Source organism: Dipodomys spectabilis, unplaced genomic scaffold (genome assembly GCF_019054845.1).
Source record: "Dipodomys spectabilis isolate Male_0828 unplaced genomic scaffold, ASM1905484v1 ptg000261l, whole genome shotgun sequence".
Taxonomy (NCBI): Eukaryota; Metazoa; Chordata; class Mammalia; order Rodentia; family Heteromyidae; genus Dipodomys; species Dipodomys spectabilis.
The window spans coordinates 687,245-712,448 of record NW_024870938.1 but is presented as its reverse complement, the minus strand read 5'-3'; the positions used below and the strand labels follow the sequence as shown (position 1 = coordinate 712,448).

The 25,204-nt window shown below is 57.7% G+C and overlaps 1 protein-coding gene and 1 pseudogene across 1 annotated transcript; both read left to right on the top strand.

Annotated features, from left to right (window-relative positions):
- Window positions 1–542: 542 nt before the first annotated feature.
- LOC122125122 lies at window positions 543–15,226 on the top strand (annotated as a pseudogene).
- A 3,590-nt stretch (window positions 15,227–18,816) lies between these two features.
- Window positions 18,817–24,893, top strand: Fam240c (family with sequence similarity 240 member C). The gene is made up of 3 exons (XM_042699682.1): window positions 18,817–18,846; window positions 19,354–19,496; window positions 24,788–24,893. The coding sequence occupies exons 1-3, from the start codon at window positions 18,817–18,819 to the stop codon at window positions 24,891–24,893; spliced, it is 279 nt and encodes a 92-aa protein (XP_042555616.1).
- The last annotated feature ends 311 nt before the right edge of the window (window positions 24,894–25,204 follow it).

Sequence of the window (25,204 nt, the reverse complement as noted above, 5' to 3'; positions counted from 1 at the left end):
CATGCCTAGACCGCCCTCTGGTGGGAATCACTGCACCCTCGGTCCTGAAAAGGATGGTGTGCACCCCTAGAGCGCCCTCTGGTGGGAATCGCTCATCCCAGGTCCTGAGGAGAAGAGCACGGTGCACATGCACCTGATTGATGTAACCATAGCCCCTCTGTGTATCAACTACAATAACTATTTTAAAAGAGCTGAAAGGATATTTAAAATTGCCATCCATACAATGTGCATCGCACAAAGACTCTTACCATCTTCAAGATTCTGACATTGAAGCAAGTTTTGTTTTCTTCATTTTAACAGATGCAGAAGTTGAAGTTTTGAGAGACACACAGTTAAGATCACAAAGATAAGGAGAAACTAACACTGCATGCTGCTCTTCTGGCTTTGCTTCTGACTCCTCCACATGCGTGTCTTGACACAGGGAAGCAGGGTAAGACAGGGTTTTAACAAAGAAAGAGAAGACACTGGCACCAGAAAACGATCGCACCATTTATCTCAGAAGTTATCTGAACCCCTTGACAGCTACCAGAAGATTCCCCAGCATGAGAAGTGACAGGCACAGCGCCTCGGGGGATCCCCTGACAGACTTCATCCTTCTGGGTGTTTCTGACCGACCATGGCTGGAGCTGCCTCTCTTTGTGGTCCTCCCGGTGTCCTATGTTCTGGCAATGTTGGGAAACATTTCCATCATGCTGGTGTCCCGCCTGGATCCCCAACTCCACAGCCCCATGTACATCTTCCTCAGCCACCTGTCCTTCCTGGACCTCTGCTATACCACCACCACGGTACCCCAGATACTGTTCAACATGGGCAGCTCTGAGAAGACCATCAGCTACGGAGGCTGCACAGTGCAGTATGCGATTTTCCACTGGCTGGGGTGCACTGAATGCATTGTCTTGGCCGCCATGGCCCTGGATCGCTATGTGGCCATCTGCGAGCCCCTCCGGTATGCCGTCATCATGCACCGCTCTCTCTGCCAGCAGCTGGGCTGTGGCCTGGCTCAGTGGCTTTGGCAACTCTCTTGTTCAAGTGGTTCTGACTGTACAATTGCCCTTCCATGAGCGGCAGGTGCTAAACAACTTCTTTTGTGAGGTGCCAGCCATGATCAAGTTGTCCTGTGCTGACACGACCATGAATGATACGACACTAGCGGTGCTGGTGGGCTTCTTTGTGCTTGTCCCTCTAGCTCTCATCCTTCTCTCCTATGGCTTCATCGCCCGAGCCGTGCTCAGGATCCAGTCCTCCAAGGGAAGGCACAAGGCCTTTGGGACTTGTTCTTCCCACCTGGTGGTGGTCTCTCTCTTCTACCTACCTGTCATCTACATGTACCTGCAGCCTCCCTCCAGATACTCCCAGGAGCAGGGAAAGTTTATCTCTCTCTTCTATTCCATAGTCACCCCATCCTGAATCCCTTCATCTATACCCTGAAGAAAAAGGATGTGAAGGGAGCTCTCAGAAGACTTCTGGCAAGGCTCTCAGGCAGTGAAGATCTGAGGATGTGGCAATCACCATCTATTCAAGAACACTGGGCAAGTGTATTATTTGCTCATGCATCTTATACTTACAGAATTAGTAGCTAAGCAGAAAGTATTTTGAGAGATTTGAGAACCTCAAAAATCCTCTATCCCAAATACCTGACCCCCTCACATAGTCATAGTGCCTGAGATTTGGAAGTTAGGGTGATTCCAAACCTGTAATTCCAGTAAGACATATATTTTTACAGATTTGGGTCACTCTGTTTATTGAATTAATTCATTTCTAATTTCCTGGCTCTTCTCTTTTTCCTATTCTTCTTCTACCTCCCCCCCCCCCCCGAATTTGTCTCTTTTAAGACTGCTTTCTTCCTTTTCAATTACACCTACAATTAAGTGATACAAAACTGAAACAGAGTCTTACATGTTTTCTCCATAGATTTAAACTCCCTGAGTTTAATATGATGTTTTCAAAATATTATAAAAAATAAATGGATTCTTTTCCTCTTTTGTGAGATGACATTTTTCTCCTGTAATGCAAGTTTCCTCCTACAGAAGCTTTTCTTTCCATTGACGGGGACTATTTAGTGTAAATGTACCTACCTATGTTTCCCTCTAAACAAATGTAACTGTTACAGAATTTAACATAGAAATTAGGTACAGTAAGGGAAATGCAGTAATTTTTAAAAGGCAACCATAATAGTATACCATCATAACAGTTATTTAAAATTTATGAATTGCATATTTCTAGAATATTCCATGTACTATATCTGCACTGCAGTAGACAGCAGAGAAAAGAAATTGTGAAAAATGAAACTGTGTGTAAGGGGAAACTTATACATTAGTAAATTCTAAATATCAGTAAACAGACAAAACATAAAAACAAATGAAAATTGTAGAATTAAAAAGGACAATAACTGAAATAGTAACAAACACTGTAGAAAAGGCACATTTCAGCAACCTATAGAAACAATCAGTGAACAAACATGGACCAAAAGAAATCACAAAGTTGAATAACAGACAAAAGTATTTCAGAAAAGTAATTTGTTGTAATGACCTGTGGGATACCATCAACCAGGGCAACAACAATGCAGGAATACTTGGAGAGGAGAGGAAAGGGGCCAAGGAAACACTAAAGAAATAATGGCATGAAATTTTCTGAACTAATGAAGGACAATAAAAGAAGTATCCAAGAAACTCAACCTATAAACAGAGAAGATAATCAAGGACACCTACACCAAGCACATGAAAATCACACCAACAAACAATATTCTACTTCTGTGTAGGCCCTGAAAAATGAAGCCATTCTGGGCACTGGTGGCTCAAGCCTGTAACCCTTGCTATTCAGGAGACTGAGATCTGAGAATTGTGGTTTGAAGTTAGCCCAGGCAGGAAAGTCATGACACTTTTAGCCCCAATTAACCACCAGAAAATCAAAAGTGGTGCTGTGGCTAAAAGTGGTAGAGCACTAACCTTGAGTGAAAAGCTCAGAGACAGCTCCCACACCCCTAAATTCAGGTCCCCACAACTAAGAAAAGAAAAAGGGAACTGAAAGCAGAAGTTCAAACAGCTTTTTTGCCAGTCCTGGGGTTTGAACTCTGGGCCTGGGCAATCTCCCTGAGCTTCTTTTGTTCAAGGCTTCCTCTCTACCACTTGAGCCACAGCGCCACTTCTGGCTTTTTCTGTTTGTGTGATATTGATGAATCAAACCCCGGGCTTCGTGCATGCTAGGCAAGCACTCTACCACTAAGCCACTTTCCCTGCCCTATCTATTTCTTCTTGAGTAAATTTCAAAGGTTGGAGGGTTGCTTTTTTTTTTTTTTAAGATTTTGTCTACTTCATCTGAGTTTCAGAGTTTAAGTTGTTCATAGATCTTTGCTACTTGGATAAGGGGGTGTTTCTGGGGCTTGAATTTGGGGTCTGGGTGCTGTCACTAAGCTTTTTTGGTCAAAATTAGCACTCTATCACTTGAGCCACAGCTCCGTTCCAAGCTCTTTTGATGGCTAATTGGCAGTAAGAGTTTCATGGCTTTCCTACCCAAGCTGGTTTTGAACCATGACTCTTAAATCTCAGCCTCCTGAGTAGCTAGGATTGTAGGTGTGAGCAACTGGCACCTGGCATCATTTATCATGGGAGTTATTTCCCAGCCTGCTCTCTTTTTTTCTATTTAATCTAGCTAGTCATTTGGCAGTTGTATTGCCCTCAAAAACCCAGCATTTATTTTATTTTATTTATTTTATCCTGTCCAGGGTGTAGAAGCAGGGGAGAAAGAAGGCACACAGAGAGGATGAAGGAGGGGGGTCATGGTCAAAATGCGTCCCATCCACGTGTGAATGGGTGACAGTGACGCTGGGTGAGATTGGTTTGGGGGCAGGAGCGTGGCTACGGTGTTTCATCAAGGACATGGTGTGCAGCTGCGGAAGTGGGAGAGGATCCCCTTGTACGACTAATTGATGCAGATTGTTCGAATTTCTGTGTGCTTTCTGCATTTTACTTTGCTAATTGTCTGTTTACTTGGAGCTTTCTGTGTTGCCCTTTTTCTTAAGGCAAAGATGATCGAGGTCTGTGAATCTTTGCTTCTTCCTGACCAAAGCTGCTTAGTGCCATAAAAACCCTTGGAGCCACTGTCTGCAAAGGAGGCTGATCCTCCCTCATGCTCCTCCCTGTGTGCTCCCTGACCCTGTGCCCTCTCCACCTCCTGTGTGCCCTGACCCTGTCCCCTCTCCACCTCCTGTGTGCCCTGACCCTGTCCCCTCTCCACCTCCTGTGTGCTCCCTGACCCTGTCCCCTCTCCACCTCCTGTGTGCTCCCTGACCCTGTCCCCTCTCCACCTCCTGTGTGCGCCCTGACCCTGTGCCCTCTCCACCTCCTGTGTGCTCTGACCCTGTCCCCTCTCCACCTCCTGTGTGCTCTGACCCTGTGCCCTCTCCACCTCCTGTGTGCTCTGACCCTGTGCCCTCTCCACCTCCTGTGTGCTCTGACCCTGTGCCCTCTCCACCTCCTGTGTGCTCTGACCCTGTCCCCTCTCCACCTCCTGTGTGCCCTGACCCTGTGCCCTCTCCACCTCCTGTGTGCTCTGACCCTGTGCCCTCTCCACCTCCTGTGTGCTCCCTGACCCTGTCCCCTCTCCACCTCCTGTGTGCTCTGACCCTGTCCCCTCTCCACCTCCTGTGTGCTCTGACCCTGTGCCCTCTCCACCTCCTGTGCTCCCTGACCCTGTGCCCTCTCCACCTCCTGTGTGCTCCCTGACCCTGTCCCCTCTCCACCTCCTGTGTGCTCTGACCCTGTCCCCTCTCCACCTCCTGTGTGCTCAGACCCTGTCCCCTCTCCACCTCCTGTGTGCTCTGACCCTGTGTCCTCTCCACCTCCTGTGTGCTCTGACCCTGTGCCCTCTCCACCTCCTGTGTGCTCTGACCCTGTGCCCTCTCCACCTCCTGTGTGCTCTGACCCTGTCCCCTCTCCACCTCCTGTGTGCTCTGACCCTGTCCCCTCTCCACCTCCTGTGTGCTCTGACCCTGTGCCCTCTCCACCTCCTGTGTGCTCCCTGACCCTGTGCCCTCTCCACCTCCTGTGTGCTCTGACCCTGTCCCCTCTCCACCTCCTGTGTGCTCCCTGACCCTGTCCCCTCTCCACCTCCTGTGTGCTCTGACCCTGTCCCCTCTCCACCTCCTGTGTGCTCTGACCCTGTCCCCTCTCCACCTCCTGTGTGTGCTCTGACCCTGTGCCCTCTCCACCTCCTGTGTGCTCTGACCCTGTCCCCTCTCCACCTCCTGTGTGCTCTGACCCTGTGCCCTCTCCACCTCCTGTGTGCTCCCTGACCCTGTCCCCTCTCCACCTCCTGTGTGCTCTGACCCTGTGCCCTCTCCACCTCCTGTGTGCTCTGACCCTGTGCCCTCTCCACCTCCTGTGTGCTCTGACACTGTGCCCTCTCCACCTCCTGTGTGCTCTGACCCTGTGCCCTCTCCACCTCCTGTGTGCTCTGACCCTGTGCCCTCTCCACCTCCTGTGTGCTCTGACCCTGTGCCCTCTCCACCTCCTGTGTGCTCTGACCCTGTGCCCTCTCCACCTCCTGTGTGCTCTGACCCTGTGCCCTCTCCACCTCCTGTGTGCTCTGACCCTGTGCCCTCTCCACCTCCTGTGTGCTCCCTGACCCTGTCCCCTCTCCACCTCCTGTGTGCTCTGACCCTGTGCCCTCTCCACCTCCTGTGTGGTCTGACCCTGTCCCCTCTCCACCTCCTGTGCTCCCTGACCCTGTCCCCTCTCCACCTCCTGTGCTCCCTGACCCTGTGCCCTCTCCACCTCCTGTGTGCCCTGACCCTATGCCCTCTCCACCTCCTGTGTGCTCTGACCCTGTGCCCTCTCCACCTCCTGTGTGCTCTGACCCTGTCCCCTCTCCACCTCCTGTGTGCTCTGACCCTGTGCCCTCTCCACCTCCTGTATGCTCTGACCCTGTGTCCTCTCCACCTCCTGTGTGCTCTGACCCTGTGCCCTCTCCACCTCCTGTGTGCTCCCTGGCCCTGTGCCCTCTCCACCTAGTGTGTGCTCTGACCCTGTCCCCTCTCCACCTCCTGTGTGCTCTGAATCTGTGCCCTCTCCACCTCCTGTGTGCTCTGACCCTGTGCCCTCTCCACCTCCTGTGCTCACTGACCCTGTGCCCTCTCCACCTCCTGTGTGCTCTGACCTTGTGCCCTCTCCACCTCCTGTGTGCTCTGACCTTGTGCCCTCTCCACCTCCTGTGTGCTCTGACCCTGTGCCCTCTCCACCTCCCTGTGCGCTCCCTGACCCTGTGCCCTCTCCACCTCCTGTGCTCCCTGACCCTGTCCCCTCTCCACCTCCTGTGTGCTCTGACCCTGTCGCCTCTCCACGTCCTGTGTGCTCTGACCCTGTGCCCTCTCCACCTCCTGTGTGCTCCCTGACCCTGTGCCCTCTCCACCTCCTGTGTGCTCTGACCCTGTCCCTCTCCACCTCCTGTGTGCTCTGACCCTGTCCCCTCTCCACCTCCTGTGTGCTCTGACCCTGTCCCCTCTCCACCTCCTGTGTGCTCTGACCCTGTGCCCTCTCCACCTCCTGTGTGCCCTGACCCTGTGCCCTCTCCACCTCCTGTGTGCTCTGACCCTGTGCCCTCTCCACCTCCTGTGTGCGCCCTGACCCTGTCCCCTATGGACCTCCTGTGTGCTCTGACCCTGTCGCCTCTCCACGTCCTGTGTGCTCTGACCCTGTCCCCTCTCCACCTCCTGTGTGCTCTGACCCTGTGCCCTCTCCACCTCCTGTGCTCCCTGACCCTGTGCCCTCTCCACCTCCTGTGTGCTCCCTGACCCTGTCCCCTCTCCACCTCCTGTGTGCTCTGACCCTGTCCCCTCTCCACCTCCTGTGTGCTCAGACCCTGTCCCCTCTCCACCTCCTGTGTGCTCTGACCCTGTGTCCTTACCACCTCCTGTGTGCTCTGACCCTGTGCCCTCTCCACCTCCTGTGTGCTCTGACCCTGTGCCCTCTCCACCTCCTGTGTGCTCTGACCCTGTCCCCTCTCCACCTCCTGTGTGCTCTGACCCTGTCCCCTCTCCACCTCCTGTGTGCTCTGACCCTGTGCCCTCTCCACCTCCTGTGTGCTCCCTGACCCTGTGCCCTCTCCACCTCCTGTGTGCTCTGACCCTGTCCCCTCTCCACCTCCTGTGTGCTCCCTGACCCTGTCCCCTCTCCACCTCCTGTGTGCTCTGACCCTGTCCCCTCTCCACCTCCTGTGTGCTCTGACCCTGTCCCCTCTCCACCTCCTGTGTGTGCTCTGACCCTGTGCCCTCTCCACCTCCTGTGTGCTCTGACCCTGTCCCCTCTCCACCTCCTGTGTGCTCTGACCCTGTGCCCTCTCCACCTCCTGTGTGCTCCCTGACCCTGTCCCCTCTCCACCTCCTGTGTGCTCTGACCCTGTGCCCTCTCCACCTCCTGTGTGCTCTGACCCTGTGCCCTCTCCACCTCCTGTGTGCTCTGACACTGTGCCCTCTCCACCTCCTGTGTGCTCTGACCCTGTGCCCTCTCCACCTCCTGTGTGCTCTGACCCTGTGCCCTCTCCACCTCCTGTGTGCTCTGACCCTGTGCCCTCTCCACCTCCTGTGTGCTCTGACCCTGTGCCCTCTCCACCTCCTGTGTGCTCTGACCCTGTGCCCTCTCCACCTCCTGTGTGCTCTGACCCTGTGCCCTCTCCACCTCCTGTGTGCTCCCTGACCCTGTCCCCTCTCCACCTCCTGTGTGCTCTGACCCTGGGCCCTCTCCACCTCCTGTGTGCTCTGACCCTGTGCCCTCTCCACCTCCTGTGTGGTCTGACCCTGTCCCCTCTCCACCTCCTGTGCTCCCTGACCCTGTCCCCTCTCCACCTCCTGTGCTCCCTGACCCTGTGCCCTCTCCACCTCCTGTGTGCCCTGACCCTATGCCCTCTCCACCTCCTGTGTGCTCTGACCCTGTGCCCTCTCCACCTCCTGTGTGCTCTGACCCTGTCCCCTCTCCACCTCCTGTGTGCTCTGACCCTGTGCCCTCTCCACCTCCTGTATGCTCTGACCCTGTGTCCTCTCCACCTCCTGTGTGCTCTGACCCTGTGCCCTCTCCACCTCCTGTGTGCTCCCTGGCCCTGTGCCCTCTCCACCTAGTGTGTGCTCTGACCCTGTCCCCTCTCCACCTCCTGTGTGCTCTGACCCTGTGCCCTCTCCACCTCCTGTGTGCTCTGACCCTGTGCCCTCTCCACCTCCTGTGCTCACTGACCCTGTGCCCTCTCCACCTCCTGTGTGCTCTGACCCTGTGCCCTCTCCACCTCCTGTGTGCTCTGACCTTGTGACCTCTCCACCTCCTGTGTGCTCTGACCCTGTGCCCTCTCCACCTCCCTGTGCGCTCCCTGACCCTGTGCCCTCTCCACCTCCTGTGCTCCCTGACCCTGTCCCCTCTCCACCTCCTGTGTGCTCTGACCCTGTCGCCTCTCCACGTCCTGTGTGCTCTGACCCTGTGCCCTCTCCACCTCCTGTGTGCTCCCTGACCCTGTGCCCTCTCCACCTCCTGTGTGCTCTGACCCTGTCCCTCTCCACCTCCTGTGTGCTCTGACCCTGTCCCCTCTCCACCTCCTGTGTGCTCTGACCCTGTCCCCTCTCCACCTCCTGTGTGCTCTGACCCTGTGCCCTCTCCACCTCCTGTGTGCCCTGACCCTGTGCCCTCTCCACCTCCTGTGTGCTCTGACCCTGTGCCCTCTCCACCTCCTGTGTGCGCCCTGACCCTGTCCCCTATGGACCTCCTGTGTGCTCTGACCCTGTCGCCTCTCCACGTCCTGTGTGCTCTGACCCTGTCCCCTCTCCACCTCCTGTGTGCTCCCTGACCCTGTGCCCTCTCCACCTCCTGTGTGCTCCCTGACCCTGTGCCCTCTCCACCTCCTGTGTGCTCCCTGACCCTGTGCCCTCTCCACCTCCTGTGTGCTCCCTGACCCTGTGCCCTCTCCACCACCTGTGTGCTCCCTGACCCTGTGCCCTCTCCACCTCCTATGTGTTCCCTGACCCTGTCCCCTCTCCACCTCCTGTGTGTTCCCTGACCCTGTCCCCTCTCCACCTCCTGTGTGTTCCCTGACCCTGTGCCCTCTCCACCTCCTGTGTGCTCTGACCCTGTCCCCTCTCCACCTCCTGTGTGCTCTGACCCTGTGCCCTCTCCACCTCCTGTGTGCTCTGACCCTGTGCCCTCTCCACCTCCTGTGTGCTCCCTGACCCTGTCGCCCTCTCCACCTCCTGTGTGCTCTGACCCTGTGCCCTCTCCACCTCCTGTGTGCTCTGACCCTGTCCCCTCTCCACGTCCTGTGTGCTCTGACCCTGTGCCCTCTCCACCTCCTGTGTGCTCCCTGACCCTGTGCCCTCTCCACCTCCTGTGTGCTCCCTGACCGTGTGCCCTCTCCACCTCCTGTGTGCTCCCTGACCCTGTGCCCTCTCCACCTCCTGTGTGCTCTGACCCTGTGCCCTCTCCACCTCCTGTGTGCTCTGACCCTGTGCCCTCTCCACCTCCTGTGTGCTCTGACCCTGTGCCCTCTCCACCTCCTGTGTGCGCCCTGACCCTGTCCCCTCTCCACCTCTTGTGTGCTCCCTGACCCTGTGCCCTCTCCACCTCCTGTGTGGTCTGACCTTGTGCCCTCTCCACATCCTGTGTGCTCTGACCCTGTGCCCTCTCCACCTCCTGTGTGCTCTGACCCTGTGCCCTCTCCACCTCCTGTGTGCTCTGACCCTGTGCCCTCTCCACCTCCTGTGTGCTCTGACCCTGTCCCCTCTCCACCTCCTGTGTGCTCTGACCCTGTCCCCTCTCCACCTCCTGTGTGCTCTGACCCTGTGCCCTCTCCACCTCCTGTGTGCTCTGACCCTGTCCCCTCTCCACCTCCTGTGTGCTCTGACCCTGTCCCCTCTCCACCTCCTGTGTGCTCTGACCCTGTGCCCTCTCCACCTCCTGTGTGCGCCCTGACCCTGTCCCCTATCCACCTCCTGTGTGCTCCCTGACCCTGTGACCTCTCCACCTCCTGTGTGCTCTGACCCTGTCCCCTCTCCACCTCCTGTGTGCTCCCTGACCCTGTCCCCTCTCCACCTCCTGTGTGATCTGACCCTGTGCCCTCTCCACCTCCTGTGTGCTCTGACCCTGTCCCCTCTCCACCTCCTGTGTGCTCTGACCCTGTCCCCTATCCACCTCCTGTGTGCTCCCTGACCCTGTGCCCTCTCCACCTCCTGTGTGCTCTGACCCTGTGCCCTCTCCACCTCCTGTGTGCTGCCTGACCCTGTGCCCTCTCCACCTCCTGTGTGCTCTGACCCTGTGCCCTCTCCACCTCCTGTGTGCTCTGACCCTGTGCCCTCTCCACCTCCTGTGTGCTCTGACCCTGTCCCCTCTCCACCTCCTGTGTGCTCTGACCCTGTCCCCTCTCCACCTCCTGTGTGCTCCCTGACCCTGTGCCCTCTCCACCTCCTGTGCTCCCTGACCCTGTGCCCTCTCCACCTCCTGTGTGCTCTGACCCTGTGCCCTCTCCACCTCCTGTGCTCCCTGACCCTGTGCCCTCTCCACCTCCTGTGTGCTCTGACCCTGTGCCCTCTCCACCTCCTGTGTGCTCTGACCCTGTGCCCTCTCCACCTCCTGTGTGCTCCCTGACCCTGTCCCCTCTCCACCTCCTGTGTGCGCCCTGACCCTGTCCCCTCTCCACCTCCTTTGTGCTCCCTGACCCTGTCCCCTCTCCACCTCCTGTGTGCTCTGACCCTGTGCCTTCTCCACCTCCTGTGTGCTCTGACCCTGTCCCCTCTCTACCTCCTGTGTGCTCTGACCCAGTGCCCTCTCCACCTCCTGTGTGCGCCCTGACCCTGTCCCCTCTCCACCTCCTGTGTGCTCCCTGACCCTGTGCCCTCTCCACCTCCTGTGTGCTCTGACCCTGTGCCCTCTCCACCTCCTGTGTGGTCTGACCCTGTCCCCTCTCCACCTCCTGTGTGCTCTGACCCTGTGCCCTCTCCACCTCCTGTGTGCTCTGACCCTGTGCCCTCTCCACCTCCTGTGTGCTCTGACCCTGTGCCCTCTCCACCTCCTGTGTGCGCCCTGACCCTGTCCCCTATCCACCTCCTGTGTGCTCTGACCCTGTGCCCTCTCCACCTCCTGTGTGCTCTGACCCTGTGCCCTCTCCACCTCCTGTGTGCTCTGACCCTGTGCCCTCTCCACCTCCTGTGTGCTCTGACCCTGTGCCCTCTCCACCTCCTGTGTGCTCTGACCCTGTGCCCTCTCCACCTCCTGTGTGCTCTGACCCTGTGCCCTCTCCACCTCCTGTGTGCTCCCTGACCCTGTCCCCTCTCCACCTCCTGTGTGATCTGACCCTGTCCCCTCTCCACCTCCTGTGTGCTCTGACCCTGTGCCCTCTCCACCTCCTGTGTGCTCCCTGACCCTGTGCCCTCTCCACCTCCTGTGTGCTCTGACCCTGTGCCCTCTCCACCTCCTGTGTGCTCCTTGACCCTGTCCCCTCTCCACCTCCTGTGTGATCTGACCCTGTGACCTCTCCACCTCCTGTGTGCTCTGACCCTGTGCCCTCTCCACCTCCTGTGTGCTCTGACCCTGTGCCCTCTCCACCTCCTGTGTGCTCCCTGACCCTGTGCCCTCTCCACCTCCCTGTGTGCTCTGACCCCAGGGCCCGGCGCCACCTCCTTGATGCAGGGGCATGACTTTCCCCATGTGTAGGGGACTGGCTGTGGCCATGGTGTTGTCCTTCTGTGTTTCTCATCCCCAAAGCCAGGGGTCTCTATGGGTCATATCTGACATCTACATTAAAAACCACGGCTCAGGCTGGGGTTACAAGTGGTGAAGCGTTTGCCTAACATCATGCAGGAATGCAAAAAAGTGTGCACATCCGTGTGTGTGTCTGTGTGTCTGTGTGCACGTCCGTGTGTGTGTCCGTGTGTGTGTCTGTGTGCACGTCCGTGTGTGTGTCTGTGTGCATGTCTGTGTGCATGTCTGTGTGTGTCTCTGTGTCTCTGTGTGTGTCTGTGTACATGTCTGTGTGCATGTCTGTGTGTGTGTCTGTGTGTCTCTGTGTACATGTCTGTGTGTGTCTCTGTGTCTCTGTGTGTGTCTGTGTACATGTCTGTGTGCACGTCCGTGTGTGTCTCTGTATGTGTCTGTGTACATGTCTGTGTTTTTCTCTGTGTCTCTGTGTGTCTCTGTGTACATGTCTGTGTGCATGTCCGTGTGTGTGTCTGTGTATCTCTGTGTACATGTCTGTGTGTGTCTCTATGTCTCTGTGTGTGTCTGTGTACATGTCTGTGTGCATGTCTCTGTGTGTGTCTGTGTGTCTCTGTGTACATGTCTATGTGTGTCTCTGTGTCTCTGTGTGTGACTGTGTACATGTCTGTGTGCGTCTGTGTACATGTCTGTGTGCATGTCCGTGTGTGTGTCTGTGTGTGTGTCCGTGTACCTGTCTGTGTGTGTCTCTGTGTCTCTGTGTGTGTCTGTGTACATGTCTGTGTGCATGTCCGTGTGTGTGTCTGTGTGTGTCTGTGTACATGTCTGTGTGCATGTCCGTGTATGTGTCTGTGTCTCTGTGTGTGTCCGTGTACATGTCTGTGTGTATCTGTATGTGTATCTATGTGCTTGTCTATGTCTGTGTGACCCAGTGTGTGTGACTGTATGTGTGTGTGCATGTCTGTGTGTCTGTGTACATGTCTTTGCATGTCTGTATGTGTCTGTGTGTCTATGTATGTCTGTGTGTGTCTCTGTGTGCATGTCTGTGTGCACATGTGTTTGTATGTATAAATGAGTCTGCTTGCATGTGTGGCTGGCTCTTTTCACCCTTCCTGGATGGAGTAGAAGTCCTGAGATCACCTTTATTCTCTCAGTGAGATGAGTTGTATCCAAGAGGATATGTGCAGGGAGGAAGCTTTCTCCTGATTTTCCCTCTACTTGGGGAAGTAGAGAATGTGTGGTGAGCTCAGCCACTCAGCCTGGTCATGACAGCAGTCCTTTATGCTTGTGGCCATTGGCCAGCCAGCCAGCAGCCTCCAGAGATGGGAGATCCGGCCCCCTACCTGGTGAAGACGCCCACAAAGCATGACTCTACAGGAAAAAACAAGTGGACATCAGCATCGTGCCTCCCTGGGCTCATTCTAAAACCCAGAAACCAAGGCCAAACCATTGGAGATCCTGGAGTGGAGCCCTAAGCTCTTCCTCAGTGACCGCTGGGTGGACGTTTGTCTCCTCTTCCCTCCATAACCACTGCTGGCGCCTAGCAGAGGGAGCTTAGAATGCACGGCCATGGCCCTCAGCAACTCCCAACAGGGACACGTGTGGCTCTGCTCCCCTGGGGGCACCCAGGACCCTCTCTGATCAAGGCAAAAACAGTCAGGACGTGCTGTCCCAGGCGTGGTCTGAGGAGCTGAGCCTGGCAGTCCACAGCTGACCCATGATTGAGCAGAAGCTACCTCCGCTACTAAAAGTGGCAGTGACCTTAGAACTGCGTTCATGCGCCAATCAGCTGCACATCAAGGACAGGCCAGTGTCCAGCGGTAAAAGAAAAGAACTAACAGGTGGCCACATTGGACTCATCAGGTGACAAGCTGGACAGGGCAGATCTAGATGGCAGGTTGCATGGCCATGAAGAAATTACATACAAACGGTCAGAGGAACGGTTGGGCCTCGCCTCTGCTTGCAACGGGAAGGGGACAGCGAGCCCTGCGAGGCAGGACGCTGGCAGCCCCTGTCTGGGGACCCTGAGAGGAGCCTGGGGCAGGCTTTGGAGCTTCTGAGGGTCCAGGAAGTGGGGCGGGGGCTCCAGACGGAAGAGATGACTGTAAACAAAATGGAGTGCTTGAAGCTAACAGAGCTACGTGAGGAAGAGAGGCTCTGATCAGACAGACATGTGGGTCCTTCTAAGCCCAGACTCGGTGCTGCTGTAGCTGCCAGCCTGTCCTCCTGTCCTAATGTACTCCTGTCCTGTCCTCCTGTCCTCCTGTCCTCCTGTCCTCCTGTCTTCCTGTCCTCCTGTTCTCCTGTCCTCCTGTCCTCCTGTCTTCCTCTCCCCGTCCTCCTGTCCTCCTGTCCTCCCTTCCTATTGTCCACTCTGTCCTCCTGTCCTCCTGTCCTCCTGTCTTCCTGTCCTCCTGTCCTCCTGTCTTCCTCTCCCCGTCCTCCTGTCCTCCTGTCCTCCTGTCCTCCTGTCCTCCCTGTCCTCCTGTCCTCCCTGTCCTCCCTGTCCTCCTGTCCTCCTGTCCTCCTGTCTTCCTGTCCTCCTGTCCTCCTGTCCTCCTGTCTTCCTCTCCCCGTCCTCCTCCTGTCCTCCTGTCCTCCTGTCCTCCCTGTCCTCCCTGTCCTCCTGTCCTCCTGTCCTCCTGTCTTCCCTGTCCTCCTGTCCTCCCTGTCCTCCTGTCCTCCCTGTCCTCCCTGTCCTCCTGTCCTCCCTGTCCTCCCTGTCCTCCTGTCCTCCTGTCCTCCTGTCTTCCTGTCCTCCTGTCCTCCTGTCCTCCTGTCTTCCTCTCCCCGTCCTCCTGTCCTCCTGTCCTCCCTGTCCTCCCTGTCCTCCTGTCCTCCTGTCCTCCTGTCCTCCCTGTCCTCCTGTCCTCCCTGTCCTCCTGTCCTCCCTGTCCTCCCTGTCCTCCTGTCCTCCTGTCTTCCTGTCCCTGTCCTCCTGTCCTCCTGTCCTCCTGTCCTCCTGTCCTCCCTTCCTATTGTCCACTCTGTCCTCCTGTCCTCCTGTTCTCCTGTCCCCGTCCTTCTGTCCTCCCTGTCCTCCCTGTCCTCCTGTCCTCCTGTATTCCTGTCCCTGACCTCCTGTCCTCCTGTCCTCCTGTCCTCCTGTCCTCCTGTCCTCCTGTCCTCCTGTCTTCCTGTCCTCCTGTCCTCCTGTCCTCCTGTCCTCCTGTTCTCCTGTCCTCCTGTCCTCCTGTCTTCCTGTCCCCGTCCTCCTGTCCTCCTGTCCTCCTGTCCTCCTGTCCTCCTGTCGGGTGCAGAGTCTGAGCTGGAACTCTGGTCATATTTGGGGGCTGTGAGTGGTGCTTCTAAGGAGAGAAAAGGAGACCTCACACTGGGTTGAAGACAGAAAACCCTAGTCCACGTTGTGGTTTAAGGCCTTTCTACAGGAAGATGTTGGAAATGGGCCTGGCTCCAAAGCCAGTGGCCTAAACCTGAGCTCACAGCAGGCCCTGCACTCTCAGGAGGCTCAGGCCTGCGGAGCTCAGAGCTTTCAGACCAAGGTGTCTCGGCCTGACGGGGCTGCTGTGGGCAAGCCCTGTGCAGACTGAAGCGAGCGTCCTCCCAACACAAAATGGCTGAGGGAACAGGAGACACCATCCAACAAAATGCAAAAGGCTGCGCAGCTGAACCGGATTCCCCTGCGGGTGCCCCTGCTTCCACCGCGGCACAGCTGAACCTCGTCAGCACAGCCTGCCCTTCACTCGCTCATTAATTCGTTTTTAAAATTTGAGAATTGTCCAGGCACAGGTGGCTCATGTCTATAACCCTGGCTACTCAGGAGGCTGAGATCAGAGGAGCACGTTCAAAGCCAGCCCGGGCAGGACAGTCTGTGAGACTCTTAACTCCAATTTATCCCAAAACCTGGAAGTGGCGCTGTGGTTCAGGTGGTGGAGCGCTAGCCTTGAGCTGAAGAGCTGAGGGACAGCGCCCAGGCCCAGAGTTCAGGCCCCACGACCGGACCCAAAAAAAAAAAACATGCAGCCAGGGGCCCTGTGAGCCAGTTTGCACACATGAGTGGCTACCAGAAGTCCACAGAGGGCTGGGCAGTTAAACCCCCCCTCTGGGCCTGAGTCCATGCTGTGGCGTGGGCAGCTGCTCAGCCTGGACCTGCCAGCTGGACAGCAACAGATTCCAGAATCTGAAAATGGAGCTAGTGGAGGGACACCTGGGCCCGAGCTGGGTCCTGTGAGCACCAGCACCGCTGCCGTGTGTGCAAGCCAGCGTTTGCGCAGGAATGCTGGGGGCCACCAGAGCAGAGGGGCGGAGCGGTGGAGCCCAGCACTCGATTGACCAAGTCCCAGAGGGACTCGTGAGAGCCAAGGCACTCTTGTCCATTTCCAGTCATTCCTCTTCTGTGGTCTCCCAGGGTCGCCACAACAGCGCCCAGGTGATACCAGACACATTCTAGAGAGGGGAATCTGTCTTTAAAGAACTGTGACATTGCAGGCACCAGGGGCTCACACCTGTCATCCTAGCTACTCAGGAGGCTGAGATCAGAGGAGCACGTTCAAAGCCAGCCGGGGCAGGAAAGTCTGTGAGACTCATCTACAATTAACCACAAAAAAAAGCCAGAAGAACTATTGTTCAAGTGGTAGAGTGCTAGCCGTGAATGCAAAAGCTCAGGGATAGCAGCCAGGCCCTAAGTTCAAGCCCTGGGACAAGCACAAAGGCAAGCCCCACGTGGGTGACTGGCAGCCCTGGGTCGGCTCTGGGCTAGCAGCAGGGCAGGACATGGAGCAGGGCATGGATGCCACCTGACCCGCCCCAGTGTCCTCTGCTGCTGTTTGTAACACGTATTTCATAGCCTACCAAAGGCCGAGGTTCAGGCCTGTGACTAGACACACTTGTCTGGCGGGCAAAGCACCCTCTGCTGCTGTCTCGTGGCTGGTGTCCTTTGGCTTGGTCCCAACCTGGAGGCTCTCGGAGCAGCCCATCAAAGAAAGACATTTTTGTCAGCCACCAGTAACACAATCTCACCATGCTGCCATCCAGATCTCTGTGTCGCCCACAGCCACGTACCAGAGCCAGATTGCTCCAGAGGGCACAGCCAGATGGGCACAGCTCATCCTCCCTGAGATTCGCTGGGCCAGGAGCCAGTGCCACCAATCTCTATAAAAGATGGGAGCCAGGCATGCGCCCAGGAGCCACCCAGAGAAGCCGCTCGGACATCAGAGAAGGACCTGCGGAGGGGCAGGGAAAAGATTCGAACGGTGAGCCTCATCCTTGCCCAGGGGACTGTCTCTGAGTTCAACCACATCTGTAAACACAGTAGATGAGGAATTGGGCACCATGTCTGAGCGAGTTTACCTCACTTGCATTTTGCTGAGGGCTTTGTCTTTAACTTTCCTTTTCGGCTTTCCAAAGACAGAGCCTCAGGTGGGAATCTGCCTCTCAGCACTGGTGAGGATGGGGGTGATGTGTTCATTCTCTGCCCTCTACTGGTTTTCCATCTGTCTGTCTGTCTGTCTGTCTGTCTGTGTTTCTACTCCTCTGGGGGCCACACTTCTGAGAATAAAAGCTCTGCTGCTCCTGCACAATGTCTCGCCTCGGCTCTCAGATGTCTCCAAGTGCAGCCATGAGGGTACAGCTCTGGCTCACCCCAGTTTCACCGCCAAAGCTGGACTCCTTGGGAGCAGCTACAGTCCTGGTTTGAGGGTGTCCCACCCTCCCATCTGGTTGAAGGTGTTCATTTAACTTACTGGCAGCACGTGTTCAGCTGAGCAGGGGTTGCGGAGCGGTTTGTCCATGTGTGTGCTTGCTGCTTAAAGCCTCCCGTGTGAGCTTCACCAGAACAGTGCTCCCTGGACCATGAGCCGGGGTCACCCAGGCCTTCCTCAGCACCCCACTTCTACCATCTTTGGCAGCTTGGGGGATCACGCCCAGGGCCCCACATACGTCACCCCCGGCTTTGACACCGTCAGTGAGTTATCTTCCAACTTGTTCTGCTGCATGAAGCAGCCCATGCGGGAGGCGTCTGAACCAGCGGCCCTCCCACTTGCCCAGGGAAAAAAGCACGAAGGGTGCAGCTCCAGCACGGCTCCTGCAACTCTCACCTATCACTGCTTTGCAGAAACGCCAGAAACAGAACAGAAAACAGCAAAGATCACTCTTCATAGACAGAGAAGCCAGTCGGCAGCCAGAGCTTTGGCTCCTCCTCTGAACTGGCTCTGGCAGGGGCCTCCCCAGTAGCGCCGGGCACTGCAGTAGGAATGGGAAAGGCAGCAGTGCCCACAGCCCCAGGAGCTGCTGGGCCGGGAGGGGCTCTGAGGTCCACGCTGCCGCACCGCTGGCCAGGGGCAAGGGGCTGCCAGCCGCGCTTCCCACGCCAGTAACACAGCTGTTAGTTCACAGAACATGTGCACTACCTCCTCGCGGAGAAGCTTTTCTAGACATGGTGGCACTTCCTGCTGCCTCAGTCTGTGCTCCAGCCCTGGGCTACATTCTCCCTACATCCTGAGCCTAATCCACCCCGTGAGAGCAAAGCCACAGGCTGCCGCAGCGCAGGGCCCTGGGCCAGAAGTGTGCTGGCCTGCCTGCAGCCTTCCCACCACGGCCCAGGGCAGCAGGGACCCAGCACCAAGACAGACAGCTCGGGACAGACTTGGGCTCGACAGGATGTTCTGAAGGGTTTGATGAACTCTGGGGTTTACAGAGGCTACGGCCCTAAGAGTGAGTCCACAGCGCTGGACTCCGAGGCCAGCTGGGCCTGGCTCAGGGTTCCCCCTTGTATAACTGTTGATGAGAATCTGTCTGGTTGGAGTCATAGAGGAATAATGACCTTTCCTGCTGCCCCACACACTGAAATTCTTCTGGAAAGATGAGAGTCAGCAGCACGTTGAGTCTTGGAGGAGGTGGCACAGGGCGGCAGCAGCATCCTCCCAGGTCATGAGTGTGCAAGACCGCGGGCAAGCCCAGCAAGCAGACACAGCGTGTCTCCAGGGCGTCTGCCTGTGAGCGCCGGTGGGGCTGAGGGCCAAGGGAGCACAGCATGCTTTGCTTTCTCCCTGGACTTGTCTGGTTGACCTGTGTCCCTGTGTCCTCCTTGGCTGGCGGGCAGTGTGTCCTGCCTCCTCCCCTGGCTTCCTTCAGTGTGTCTGCATCAGGACTCCCATTGATGCCAGGACACCTGGGCCACAGCATGGGGACCACCAGCAACCTCCAGACGCAGGCATGTTCCAAGGTTCTGGGGTCAACTCCAACCCAAGACTCTGCAGGACGCAATTCAGCCCTGACCACAGCACTGCTGCAATTCACCTTTGTTCCAAAAAATAAGTCCTCGTCGCTGTAACCACTAGCACAAAGGAAGTCATCTGGAAGTGCATGGTTGCTAACTTTTTACCTAGACTGTGTTTGAACTGCAGTATGCCTGGTCACTGCCTCTGGAGTAGCTGGGTTACAGTGTGAACCATTGCATCTAGCGGAAGCCCATCACTATGAGTATTTTAAAATTGCCACAAGCCAAACCTAGGATTTGCCAGCACCACCTACTTCAGCCTGGGGCCCTGTGCCCGGGCACAGACGGGTGGTGACCCTCGGAGACGGCATGCCTTTCTTCCACCATGCTGGGAAGTGGGGTCTGAGCCCCCACACACACACACACCTGCCAGGAAGCCCAGCCTCCACCCACCAGAAGCAGCTCTCAAGGGCTGAGTGCTTGCAAACTTTTCTTTTCCAGAAAATGAATGACTCATTGAAGTATCCTGGAAGAGTAGCCTGTGACACAGGCGGAATAAAGATGTTTTGGGAGAAAAAAATTGAGCATCATGAAAAGCAAGTGCAGAGGGAGGACCTGAGGGTCCGAGGCAGCGCCCTGAGCAGGTGAGTGCGCCCAGACAGCAAGCCCCAGACGGCGGCCCGCTGGGCCGGCCCAGCTCCCTAGAGGCAAGCCTCCCCACAGCACCCAGCCCAGGCCCGCCCTGAGCCCTCAGGTCCTCCGAGGGGCTCAGTGCCAGCAAGGACTGGGAAAGACATTACCCATGCTCACGGGGCAGACAACAATGCGCATGCTCAGGAAAGAGCATGCACAACCCCACACAGGCCCACCGGGTGGCATGACTGCCTCCTCCTTGCCCCACACCACCTCCTCGCCCCGTACCCCCACCTCCTCACCCGTACCCCCACCTCCTCACCCCCCACCTCCTCACCCCCCACCTCCTCACCCGTACCCCCACCTCCTCACCCGTACCCCCACCTCCTCACCCCCCACCTCCTCACCCGTACCCCCACCTCCTCACCCGTACCCCCACCTCCTCACCCCGTACACCCACCTCCTCACCCGTACCCCCACCTCCTCACCCGTACCCCCACCTCCTCACCCCCCACCTCCTCACCCGTACCCCCACCTCCTCGCACCGTACCTCCTCACCCCCCACCTCCTCACCCCCCACCTCCTCACCCTGTACCCCCACCTCCTCACCCCCCACCTCCTCACCCGTACCCCCACCTCCTCACCCGTACCCCCACCTCCTCACCCCATACCCCCACCTCTTCACCCCCCACCTCCTGACCCCGTACCCCCACCTCCTCACCCGTAACCCCACCTCCTCACCCCCCACCTCACCCCCCACCTCCTCACCCCGTACCCCCACCTCCTCACCTGTACCCCCACCTCCTCACCCCTCACCTCCTCACCCGTACCCCCACCTCCTCACCCCGTACCCCCACCTCCTCACCTGTACCCCCACCTCCTCACCCCCCACCTCCTCACCCCGTACCCCCACCTCCTCACCCCCCACCTCCTCACCCCCCACCTCACCTCCCACCTCCTCACCCGTACCCCACCTCCTCACCCCCCACCTCCTCACCCCGTACCCCCATCTCCTCACCCCGTACCCCCACCTCCTCACCCCGTACCTCCTCACCCCATACCCCCACCTCCTCACCCCGTACCCCAATCTCCTCACCCCCCACCTCCTCACCCCATACCCCCACCTCCTCACCCCGTACCCCAATCTCCTCACCCCCCACCTCCTCACCCCATACCCCCACCTCCTCACCGCCCACCTCCTCACCCGTACCCCCACCTCCTCACCCGTACCCCCACCTCCTCACCCCCCACCTCCTCACCTGTACCCCCACCTCCTCACCCGTACCCCCACCTCCTCACCCCGTACCCCCACCTCCTCACCCGTACCCCCACCTCCTCACCCGTACCCCCACCTCCTCACCCGTACCCCCACCTCCTCACCCCCCACCTCCTCACCCGTACCCCCACCTCCTCACCCGTACCCCCACCTCCTCACCCCGTACCCCCACCTCCTCACCCCGTACCCCCACCTCCTCGCCCCGTACCCCCACCTCCTCGCCCCATACCCCCACCTCCTCACCCCGTACCCTCACCTCCTCACCCCATACCCTCCACCCTTCCCCCTCCTCCTCGGATCCACTCTCCTCCCTTACTTCACCCCTTCGTTTGCCCTTGTCCTAGTGTTTGAGGGCCTTGCAGGGAGTTTTCAAGAGCAAACGTCTGCCTTTGTCCTGCACCTCACGTACTCTCACCCTGAGCCTGCCTTCCCCTCAGGAGGGTTTTTGTGCAGCAGATCCTCCTGGATCAAGGTGGAGTCCTGGGCAGGGAGGAGTGCTCTTGGGGGTCTAACCAGACCCAGGAGAAGCTGCTGTGGGAGGACACCAGAGCTGCAGATTAGCACATCATTTACACTAAGGCACCAACACCAAAATAGCCAGAAACTCCCAGGACTAGGCCTTAATCCCCAATAACTTCAGCAGCTGCCTCCCAGCGCCAGAATAGAAATGCAGATCCCTGGCAGCCACCCGAAGCCATTCTTGATGCCAGTCTTGACTTTGATACCGACCTTGACTTTGCCATTGGGGGGGTGAGGCTGCTTGGTCCATGCTCGGTCCCCCTGAACCTCCCTCACCTGTCCCCGGCCGTCGTCCAGATAGCCGCCACAGGAGTGTCCTGAGCAGCCCCATGAGCTCTACCCACCAGCACCCCTAACCTCACATTTGAGAACCCCAGCACAGAGTGCAGCATGCAGCAAGCTAAACAGATATGGGATAGAAGGTTCTCACTTCAAATGCTCTCTATGAAGACTGCCTCCTTCTCCATGTCCAGTTCCTGTCTTGTCCTCTGGTGTGCACCTGGGTGTGACTGCACGAGCCTGTGTGTGCCTGTGTGTGCTGGGTGTGCATACATGTGTGCATACATGTGTGCGTGCCTGTGTGTGCCTGTGTGTGCCTGTGTGTGCTGGGTGTGCATACCTATGTGCATGCCTGTGCATGCCTGTGTGTGCCTGTGCATGCCTGTGCGTGCCTGTGCATGCCTGTGCGTGCCTGTGCATGCCTGTGTGTGCCTGAGTGTGCATGCCTGTGTGCATGCCTGTGTGCATGTCTATGTATGCCTGTGCGTGCCTGGGTGTTTATACCTGTATGCATGCCTGTGTGCATGCCTGTGTGCATGCCTGTGAATGCCTGTGTGCATGCCTGTGCGTGCCTGTGTGCGTGCCTGTTTGAGTGCCTGTGTGCATGCCTGTGTGCATGCCTGTGTGCATACCTGTGTGCGTGCCTGTGCGTGCCTGTGTGTGCCTGTGTGCATGCCTGTGTGCATGCCTGTGCGTGCCTTGCGTGCCTGTGTGCATGCCTATGTGCATGCCTGTGCGTGCTTGCGTGTCTTGCGTGCCTGTGCGTATCTGTGCATGCCTGGGTGTGCATACCTGTGTGCATGCCTGTATGCATCCTGTGCGTGCCTGGGTGTGCATACCTGTGTGCATGCCTGTGTGCACGCCTGTGCGTGCCTGTGCGTGACTGTGCGTGCCTGTGCGTGCCTGTGCGTGCCTGGCATGCCTGTGTGTGCCTGTGCGTGCCTGGGTGTGCATACCTGTGTGCATGCCTGTGTGCATGCCTGTGCGTGCCTGTGCGTGTCTGTGCATGCCTGTGTGCATGCCTGTGTGCGTGCCTGGGTGTGCCTGGGTGTGCCTGGGCGTGCCTGTGCGTGTCTGTGCATGCCTGGGTGTGCATGCCTGTGTGCATGCCTGTGTGCGTGCCTTGCGTGCCTGTGCGTGCCTGGGTGTGCATACCTGTGTGCATGCCTGTGCGTGCCTGTGCGTGTCTGTGCATGCCTGGGTGTGCATACCTGTGTGCATGCCTGTGTGCGTGCCTGGGTGTGCCTGGGTGTGCCTGGGCGTGCCTGGGCGTGCCTTGCATGCCTGTGCGTGCCTGGGTGTGCATACCTGTGTGCATGCCTGTGTTCATGCCTGTGCGTGCCTGTGCATGTCTGTGCGTGCCTGGGTGTGCATACCTGTGTGCATGCCTGTGTGCATGCCTGTGCGTGCCTGTGCATGTCTGTGCATGCCTGTGCGTGCCTGTGCGTGCCTTGCGTGCCTGTGCGTGCCTTGCGTGCCTGTGCGTGCCTGGGTGTGCATGCCTGTGTGCATGCCTGTGTGCATGCCTGTGCGTGCCTGTGCGTGTCTGTGCATGCCTGGGTGTGCATGCCTGTGTGCATGCCTGTGTGCGTGCCTGGGTGTGCCTGGGTGTGCCTGTGCGTGCCTGGGTGTGCATGCCTGTGTGCATGCCTGTGTGCATGCCTGTGCATGCCTGTGCGTGCCTGTGCGTGCCTTGCGTGCCTGTGCGTGCCTGGGTGTGCATACCTGTGTGCATGCCTGTGTGCATGCCTGTGCGTGCCTGTGCGTGTCTGTGCATGCCTGGGTGTGCAGGCCTGTGTGCGTGCCTGTGCGTGCCTGGGTGTGCCTGGGTGTGCCTGGGCGTGCCTGGGCGTGCCTGGGCGTGCCTCGTGCACCTGCAGAGCCTGCGTGAGCCTACGGGTGCCTGCGGAGCATACCTGCCCCTATGTGTGCCCTGAGCACTGGCGTGCTCCGTCTCTCCAGGGATGCAGGTTCAAGGGTGACTTCATGCCCCCACTTCTTTCCTGCCTGCTAGGAAGAGGCCCATGCAGGTGACGGTCCTCTCAGACCACTGAAGCCCTCCTTTGCAGAGCCCCTGCCCACCCCGGACAGTGTCCTCACCACAGACGATGAGGGAAGCAGAGTCATGTTGAGTGACAGTGGCCACTCCTACGAGGCAGACTCTTATTGAGACATGGAATCTTCCTCCCCTAGAACAGTGCAGGGAAGTGACAGGCGTGGGGACAGATGACACCAGGACACACAGGGACCCTCACGCTGATGGGGGGTCATGCCCTCCTCACTGTGGAGGGGCTCTGATGAGCACCAAGGGCCTGGGCAGTGCTGGGAGTGAAGCTGGGCCAGAAGGCCAGAGCCTCCAGGGCAGAGCAGCAGAAAACGCCGTGTCTTCCGGAGCGTATCAGCCCCCATGTCTTCAAGCCCCACAGGCCTTCCTGGGTGCCCTGCACACATCCAGGCGGCCGGGGGCCTGGTGAGCAGTGGCTGGAGCCTGCGAAGGAAGAACTACAAGGTCACTCTTGCAGCTGTCCCCAGGGGCCCAGATGCCTGGACCTCTGCCACCTATGGCCAGAGCTGTCTCTCCATTTAGGTCCCCGGAAATCTGGGGCCAGTATCTGGTGAGCATGTCTTGTCAGTTTGCCCAGCAACCTCAGAAACTTGGCTGGAGGTGGTCTTCAGCTTCCAAGGTCCGGGACCAAATGACACACTCAGAGCCTACGGCAGCAGCCCTGGTCAACTGCATTAGGGCCTGGGCGCTGCCTTGGCCAGGCCATTTGCCCCAAGGTCACACACGTATGGAGCCTTGGCCATCATACAACATCATCAGGGTGCAAGGTTGGGACGGTGGCCTCCCATAAGGGAGCGTCTGTGTCCAAACTGTGCAACATTATTCCTATGTAGTGAACATGGGTTATCTGCAAGGTAAACAGTAAACACAGCCAGAATGCAGGCACTGCACAGCTTCTCTAGGGCCCAGAAAATTCCAGGGGGATGGCCTGAGGCCGAGAGGGTCCTGAGTGGGCCCTCTGCTTGGCCCAGATCAGAAGCACAGTAGAGAGGTCTCAGGGCTGCCGGCCGGACCAAGCCGGGTCGCAAGCCGGGTGGGATGCAGCAGCTCCTCAGTGAGAGAGCCTGGGTGCCCTCGTGCCAAGGTGCTGAGAGATGTAGAGCTGGCTGTTGGTAGGACTAGAGACGCTGACTCACACAGCAAACTTGTCACCCTGTGTACAGGCTCCGCGTGGAGTGGGCTGAGAGGCTGGCAGGAAGAAACAAGATGCTACAGAGGCCCCAGGAGGGGCCTACATCTTTCCACACCCGGGATAAGACCATGGCCTGAGGCCCATGAGTCTCCCCAGAGGCTGCATAGCTTCCATGGGTCTGTGCACAAGAGTTCACACGATACTGCATGCCTGACCTGGAGGCGGCCCAGACGTTGCTGAGCCAGCAATCAGGACAGCTGGTTTCCCTGCACAGAATCCCAGGGCCACATTGCTCTGTGGACTCACACAAGACCCTTAAAGTGTAAGCCAACCGGACTGAAATGCTTCCTGTTACCTGCTTTCATATCCTTAAGTTTAACTCATAGAAACACTTTTCATCATAACAAGCCATAAAAATTAACAACTGCAATTCAATGGTTTGTGATTT